Raw genomic sequence first — 8,985 nt, forward strand, 5'->3', positions numbered from 1 at the left:
CGGTGTGGTCAAGGTAAGTAATGGGTCAAGCCGGATTGGGCTTCCCATACACAATATTGGGCTTCAGCATTTAACCAATTGGGACTAGTCCAAAGCAATTAAATACTAAGGCCCAAACCATAAGTAGACCACAAATATTCAACATCCTAAAAATAAACTTTTTAGAAATTTCTTTCTCTCTAATAAGCTGTGATTCTATTTTTCACTAATACATTTTTCATTCTAAATCTCTCCTACTTAATCAATTTTGCATTACAACCTATGTCATTTTAAAAGTTTTTATTTTTAGGAGATCGAGGGAGTATGATAGTCGAACTCTTAAGATATTTCTATTATTAAAACACAAAAAACTTGTGTGTCACCTACTATGGTACTTTCTAATGTCTCAATAAGTATTTTACCTCTTAAGACATCTCAATTGTGTGCATTATCCATGGTAGTAATATATTTAAATGTACCTAAAATATTATAAGTAGTAAGAAACATTCCTATACATTTTTGTCGCACCATACAGATTATTCTAGTAATATGCGTCTTTTTCTTAATTTTGTAGGTAATTAAGATGATCATATTTGATATTTGTATGGTACGTAACCTCAAACACACAAAAAAAGTAAGTAGAATTAACAAGAGCTTATTAAATTAAACCCAAGAGTAAACCCGAGTTTTTGAAGGGTGAAACGAATGTGGAAAAACACGACCCAACTCCATCTTCAAACTTGAAACCGGAAACAAAAAAATTAAACCCCAGAAATTCATCAACACAGATCCAAAGTTTGATGAATTTGTCAGTAGTCCGACAAGGTCTCGTGGGTGTGGGTGATGAAGAAGACCTCGTAGATGACGCTGGCCAGCCCGGCCCCAACGAACGGGCCGGCCCAGTAGATCCAGTGGTTGGCCCAGCTGAAGCCCACCATTGCAGGCCCGAAAACCACGGCTGGGTTCATTGCGGCCCCGGTGAACGGGCCGGCCGCAAAGATGTTGGCCCCCACGATCAGACCGATGGCAATCGGCGCGATGATGCCGATCTCGCCCTTCTTGGGGTCGACGGCGGTGGCGTAGACGGTGTACACGAGCCCGAAGGTCGCCACGATCTCGAACACCAAGGCTGACCACGCGGAGATCCCCGCCACGCCGAACGTCGGAACGGCCTGCGCAGTACAATATTTGAATGTGAACAAAAATTTAGAAAAATTTGAAATTTGAATGATGATGTTAATTACCATGCCGCCGGTGGTGAAGATGAGGAGGGCGGAGGCGGCGGTGGAGCCCAGGAGCTGGGCGATGATGTAGAGGATGCCGCGGAAGAGGGTGATGTGGCCGCCGACGAAGAGGCCGAAGGTGACGGCGGGGTTGACGTGGCCGCCGGAGATGTTGGCGCTGATGGCGACGGCGACGAAGAGGGCGAAGGCGTGGGCGATGGAGGCGGAGATGAGGCCGGCGGGGCCGTCTCCGGTGAGGCTGTTGTAGGCAATGCCGGCGCCGGAGCCGGCGAAGACGAAGATGAGGGTGCTTATGAATTCGGCGACGGCGGCCTTGATGGCGCCGGGTTGGCTGAACTCGTCGCGGTTGCCGATGGCGACGCGCCTCAGCGGGACGTTGAAGTGGTCTCTGGGGCCCGGCATTGGTGGAGGAGACTATAGAATTAGAATGAGGGGTTGTTAAGTGCACTACTCTTATATTGCCCGAGTTTCTGCATGGTACCGCTCTACCCGGTTGCCGCTCATATTATTACCTCATTTTTCTTCTTCATTTTTTTATTCTTCTTCATTCATCCATACTACTAGTACTATGGAGTACCCTTTTCTACAAGATTAAAGATTTATAGCTCTCGAACTTATTTTTAACACAAGTATACTCGCAAGTGTACGGGGCTAATGTAGCAAATAGTAAGCAAAGAGTATCGTATCCACAGAGACAATGAGTGTCAACCTAATTACCACGAACCAACCTCAACTACTATCTAGATGAATCGGAATTTTGGTTTTTTCTAAATCTATTTAAAAGCAAGGTAAAAACAATTAAAAACAAATAGATAACTAAAGCAAATAAGAGAAAACGGATGTAGATCAAGGATGAGGAAGGTAGAATCCTACGGGATCGATAACAACTATCTTATGCTCAACTAATTTCCAAATTATGCCAACAAAGGATCTCAAGGGTTATTAAGCTATCACTAAGGTAAAACTATATCTTTTCTCAAAACATACAATTTGTAGATTGCTACCTAGAACCGAAGTGTCCTTCCTAGAACTAAGGTAACAACTCTAAAAGCTCCTAAGATACCTAGCTGCATTCAAAGGCTCAAATCTGTCGATTATATTAGCAAAGACGTCAACTTCTCTTCTTTCAAATTAAACTACTTGCATTTATAAGGTGATCAATCAAATAAACGTATAAGCACAAGAGAAGTCAAAATAACCACATGAGCCAAGACATACAAAAAGGAAATCAATTAAACATAAGAATCATTGTATCTCCCCCGTAGAACTCTACGAAGGGTTTAGCTACTCATGTTCAACACAAAAGTCAAATAAATATTCAAAGAAATATTCAAAAACATTATTTGAATAAGAATAAAACTAAAAGTAGAAACTCCTAGAATTGGATTGGGCGGATTGGAGGTCTCGTCTTCAATCTTGCGATGAATACTCGTCCTCTGCTCGTTCTTCTCTTCTTTCTAGGTGAAAAAGTGGTATTTTTGGGGTTGGAGGCGTGTAAGTTGTGTTTGGAGGCGTTTCCTAGGCATATATATACCTAGGGTTGACTTTGGGCCCGAAATAAACTGTCGGACGAAGCTGGCGGGTCGCCAGGTTGGGTGTGCGTCGAAGCTGGCGAGTCGCCAGCTGCTTAGGGCATTTTTCTCGTCTTTTGCTGGCGGGTCGCCAGGTTCGTTTGCATGCGAAACTGGCGGGTCGCCAGCTATGTCACTGCTCTGCGCAGTCTTATTTAAACGGCCATAACTTTTTCTGCCGAACTCCGATTGAGACGTTTAAGATATCCACGTGAAGCTCTTTCGAAGACGAAGAGAATGGTATGCATTACATGCGAGTCGGACTTCAAAATCTCCAGAAAAACTGTCTCGAACCAAAGCTACTGCGCATCCACCTATTTTGTACATTTTTTCTACACATTCTTCACAAAATGGTCAAAATACCAACATAATAGAGAAGTAGTTATAACCATGTAGTACGCATTATATGATCAAAACCAAGTAAAACTACCCTCTAAAACCATGTAAAATCCAAGTGAATCAATGATATACTATTATTTGTTTATTTATTTTATAAAGTTTCAGCATCATTGTGCTCAAACAATTGAATCGAGGTAGGATGTGCTTAATAATTGCTTCTGCTTTTTTTAGAATTATTTTTCTCCTCACCTACTAATAACTATACATGTGTGCCCTCTTTTAAATTGAAAACAGGGAGTACTACTCGATGACTTCAAAAACTAATGAGAGCTACAAAGTATTAATTTTATTTTTGTTCAGTGACCAAACTAAGTTTTTCACAAAATACTTCAACATCAGATTTAATTGGTCAGTATTCCATTTTTATAGTTCACTCTATGATATTCTTATATCCTATAGAATTAGGTTTTCGACCATTCAATAGAAATTGTCTATATTAATTTATGGAACATTTTCCTTTTTTACACTTTATCATTTATCGTCTTCATCATTTACTATATTATTTCAACTAGGATGGAATGAATATTTGAATTTGTTCTAGATGTGTTAAAAGCACTGGCGGAGAAAATGGAAATTAAATTCGAATATTAACTCACAGAACACGACAAACAAATCCGAAACATGAGATGCGATTGGATTCAATTTCAACATCCGCAATGAGGAATGTGCCCTAATAATTATTCTCACCACACCTTTTGCTATTTTGTAATTCAATGTTTCTATCATATCTGTCCTTTGTTGGGTGTAATTTTATTGTTTCTGCAGTAGTTATATAATGCTTCGATCACGTGTTTTATACACTATATTTCTAGAAAGTAGCGATAACATCCACAGTTACAACAATTCCATATGAGTATCCTACTTATGAGATGTCTCATTTTCTTTTTTAGCTTACCCTACTAAAGATGTCACATTTTCATTTATAGAAAAAGTTTTCTCAATCATTAATATATATATTATATATATCTTCCCTCTACACTTAACACACGACACAAAACCTCCTAAAATCTTATGTCATCCCAAAAGTGTGACATCTTTTGTGGAAAGCAGGGAGTATTAAACAACTATTCCATCCGTCCCTAATAATTTGTCATCGTTTGATCTGACACGAGTTTTAAAAAATATAATAAAAAATGGATTTAAAAAATTAGCAAAATGTGGGGCATACTTTTATCTATGTTACATAGTAGTAGAGTCATTTTGTCATTTTGGTACGTTACATAGTAGTAGAGTCATTTACTTTTTTTTTTAGCAAAAGTCAACATATTTCTTCTCACTTACTTTTCCCTCTCTCTTACTTTACTCTCTCTATTTTTTCCTCTTTTCTTTTATAATCTATTTATTTAATACACTACACATCATTTTCTTAATCTTCGTGCTGAAAAGAAATGCATCAACTACTAGGGAACAGAGTGAGTATTACTCCCTCCGTCCCAAAAAAGTTGAGTCGTATTCCTTTTTAGTCTGTCCCAATAAAGTTGAGTCATTTCTTTTTTTAACAAAAGACAAAACATCTAATCACTTTTTTTTTATTCCATCATTTACTATACTCTCACTTATCTTTCCTACTTTTTTCATCTCTTATATTTATTTAATATAAATTCTTAACCTCCGTGCCCAAAAGTTTTGTCTCAACTTTTATGGAACGGAGTGAGTACTATATAATAAAATGTGAATATGAATGAGTTTGTGGAATATGGATGAAAGGTAACAATTTTTGAGAGACAAATGAAAATGGAAATAAGTGATAAATTTTTAAAGAACGAGGAAGATAAAATTTTGCACGACCTTCGGCTCTTGTTAATTGAAATACAGTAGTAGTAGTAGTATATTTTTTTTTTTTGCACATAACTTAAGAGTGATGTTGAGTTTATTAAGTGGAAAATATAAATAAGATAATAAAGTTGAAAAAATAACGCATATTAAGTGGCACATAAAATGTTTATTTATGCCAAAGAAAAAAATGACTCGTATATTTTTGGAATATCTGTAAAATGATTATGATTCACTTAACAATGGATGGAAGAAGTATACGTATTTTACAAATATTAGAATTAGACACAATTTCTTCAATCTAAATCAATGCACTGACAATGCAATGGAATGCTGTACCATAGCAACCTAAAAGAGTTTTTGTATATTTCCACCCATTTATGTATTTATCACATAGTCGAGTTAATTTTTATTTAAATATTCTGTATTATTGTATGCTACCATTATAATCCAGACCTGTAATTGAAAGTTGAGGAAATAAAATAGAGTGAATCCAATAAATCAATAGTAGTAGTACACATTTATTAATTTCGCATAAGATCATTACTAGTACTCCACTAGTTTATTATTCAAGTATCGGGGCACTCGTAAACTCACTTGGAATAACATGTTCATAAACGTTAATTATAGTAAAAACGAATTGTGGTTCATAACTCAAAAATCACGACGTTGACAGCTAATTGCCTAATTGAAGTTTTCATTTTCAATTTATCGGTGTTTTATGCATTTTGTCAATCGACATTATTAGCACACGTGAACTAAAAAAATCACTTTTAACATGACTATTACTTCCTCTTTTTCCACAATAAGAGTCAATTTTTTTTATTATTTCAGCATTCTCCCTAATAAGAGCCATATTTCATTTTATTATAAATGAATTTTATTATAAATGGTAAGTAGGCCTCACATTCAACCAATGTATTTTACTCACATTTTATTATAAAACTAATATATATATATGAGACTTATATTCCACTAACTTATTCATCCCACTTTTCTTTACAGTTCTTAAAATTTGTGTTATAACCAAATTAAATAGGACTCCTATTACCGGACAGACAGTATACATTTGTAAATTAATTCAGTATTCATTGACAGTTTACAGTTGTCTGATAATTTCAAGCACAAGCCAGATTTAAGATGAAAGCATGGAAAATCATTTCTATCAAATAAATTGCTCACATTTTAACGTGAATTTAATAATAAAGGTAGAAATCATTTCCACTAACATTTTTAACAATATTTTATTGTATTTCTTAAAACTCATGTCAAATCTAAGTGTGACAATTAATGACAGACAAAGAGAGTATAATATGACAAACATGCAAGGCTAAGGAAATTTCATATGACTAATTATATAAAGGTTTTAATTAACGATGAAAAGGAAAAGGAAAACATACTTTAATGATCCTTGCCTACAACATTTCTTCCCAAACTAAAACAACCATCGCAATGTACGTACAATGCTTGGAGACCCTTGAAATACAGCCCAATTAGTAGTACTATATGTTGGGTTCTGTCGTTTTACAAACAACGCCTTAAATGTGACTAAGACAAAACAAAACGCATTTTTTAAATTTATAATCATACCTTCGTTGTCAAACAAATTGAAAAATTCAAATTTGTTATATGGATTGATGAGCATAAATAATTGAGCACCTAAGCAAATTGTTACTTGGCTAACATTGTTAAGGACGAGCCGCTCCGCCCAGCGTGAAAAGTGATGTTTCGACGTTTAATAAATTCTAAACTTGTGATTCAATACACTTACTAAATAGGCCCAAAACCTTAAATCCTCTTTATTATTCTAATGCCCAAAAACAAAATTACCTAAAATGGTAACCCAAGTATATGGAGTTGTACTTAAATAGGCCCAAAGGCCCAAACCCAAGTAACCCAATTATTCTTCTTCACCGCAACTGCGCGATCTATTCTACGTCTGTACTTCCAGCACACTTCAGACATAACAGTATTACTCCCAGCATTCTATTTTGGTAGTCCTTTTTAATAAAATGTGGATTGAAATTACATCATCTTTAACCATGCTCCAAAAATGAGTTTTGGTGTAGATAATCTTCTTCAACCATACACCAAATTCAAACTCATTTTTTATGTTTTTTGTGAAACAACACCAATATGGTGTTACTGCAAAAATTTTGTGAGATAAAAACTCAAAAATGGTGTAAGTCTTGAATTTGGTGTAAATGGTGGGAGTAAAACTACATTTTAGTATAACATATACTCAAAAATGGATTTGAGTTTGGTTTAAATGGTGGGAATTGGTGGAATGTGGTACCACGATCCTAACACCTATTACCATTTATGAAAGATTCTAATTGAAACTCCTAATATATAGGACGGACTAAAATGAAAAATCAGATCAGCTAAAGTGGACAGATGGAATACTTTTTAATTAAATAGAAAATAACCCACTTATAATAGGACAACTTAAAAAGAAAAATGACTCACTTGCACTTACAGTGGAATGGAGAGTAAAACTTTATGGATCCCCTTGTTTAGTTGTTCTCTATTAGATTTGTCGGTGCCCGTGACAGAGATGACATGCATGGTGACGTGGTGGAGCATGACAACCGGCGCCTAGAGTGGCCTGTGCCACCATTCAGATACACCTAGGGTGAGTAATAATATTCTTTTAGGTTTTTTCATTCTTTCACATTCAAGTGATCAAATTCTATAAACACAATCATAATTCACATTCATTTCCTCAACATTCTCTGACAAAATTTATCTCTTTCGAAAAATGGATCTAATCTGGGATGAAAATTTCTTCCTTGATTATGCTACTGAAATCGGCATGGATACCATGCCTACAATCTACATGGAAATGGATAACGAGATTGACGAATTTCTTCATTTTTTTTTATTTTAGGATTTGTCTTAGTATTTAATTTGTTAGGATTTATAAGTTTTCAATTTATAGGATTTATAATTATTTAAATATATTCACATTATATATTTAGCACTCATATTTTATTTTTTATAACTGGAATAATGAATGGTGTAAATTAAGGTAAGACGTGTGGGGCAGAGCAACCTCATTGTAGAAAATTGAGGTATGCGTAGAAAAAAAATAGAAATGGTGACATGACAAACTATAGAGGTGTGACGAAAGGTCATCCGTTTTAGATGTTTTAAACGAAACAAAGCGAGTAAGGCTGTTCTACCTTCATACCAGAAGCCAAATACTTTGCTCACACACTTACACACACTACTTGCCGTCTCCTCTCCTGTCTACCAACCGAGTTGAGATCCTCTGCTATGCAATCTTAAATTTTTGATACGGCAACCAATAATACAAATAAACAAAATATAATTTTTTTTAATACATATACCTATAATTTTATTATTGCATTAGGAATAGCAAGGGTTGCTACGCAAAATTGCATAGCAGATCCAAGTCGCTACCAACCTCCCCACTCTTTCCTTTACCTCCTCTCCGTCGCTTCAAATTCATTCTTCCTTCTACGGTATTGCACTTAAGGCCAAGGCCGCCCTTTTCTATATCTCCGGTGTCGACTTTCACTCTTATTTGATTAGATAATTATATCTCTATCTTCTTTGGCAATAGGCCTCATGTCTCTAATTGTACCTATACCTTCAACTATATTTTGCAATTATATAGCCGCTTCTAATGACATGTATTTCCTTATATCTTATCACTATGGTGGTGTTCGCTTTCCTAGATAATATAGTAGCAACATATAATCTAAGTTAAAGTTGGTGAGAGATTATTTAGTATAAGGAGATAATTATGACTAATTATCCCATGAATATCTATATAGATAAAGTCATGAAATTAAATCTAATGAACCAAACATAATACTACAAATTAAATCATGAGATACTTCCTCAGTCCTATTTTAGAAGTCCCGATTTATCATTTTTGGGCATCCCACTTTAATTTAAGAGTCCCGGTTGGAATATTCCATAAATGGTTATAGGCTTCATATTCCACTAACATTTTATCACTCACATTTTATTATAAAACTAATACTCCC

At 35.3% G+C, this 8,985-nt stretch overlaps 1 protein-coding gene across 1 annotated transcript; it reads right to left on the minus strand.

The window, feature by feature from the left end:
- Window positions 1–603: 603 nt before the first annotated feature.
- LOC125223485 (probable aquaporin TIP1-1) lies at window positions 604–1,649 on the minus strand. Its single transcript, XM_048126659.1, has 2 exons — window positions 1,224–1,649; window positions 604–1,151 (listed from the first exon to the last, which is right to left on the minus strand). Exons 1-2 carry the CDS (start codon window positions 1,623–1,625, stop codon window positions 789–791), a joined length of 765 nt encoding a protein of 254 aa, XP_047982616.1. The 5' UTR covers window positions 1,626–1,649; the 3' UTR covers window positions 604–788.
- Window positions 1,650–8,985: the final 7,336 nt, after the last annotated feature.

The sequence above is a fragment of the Salvia hispanica genome, chromosome 4, assembly GCF_023119035.1.
Source record: "Salvia hispanica cultivar TCC Black 2014 chromosome 4, UniMelb_Shisp_WGS_1.0, whole genome shotgun sequence".
NCBI lineage: Eukaryota > Viridiplantae > Streptophyta > Magnoliopsida > Lamiales > Lamiaceae > Salvia > Salvia hispanica.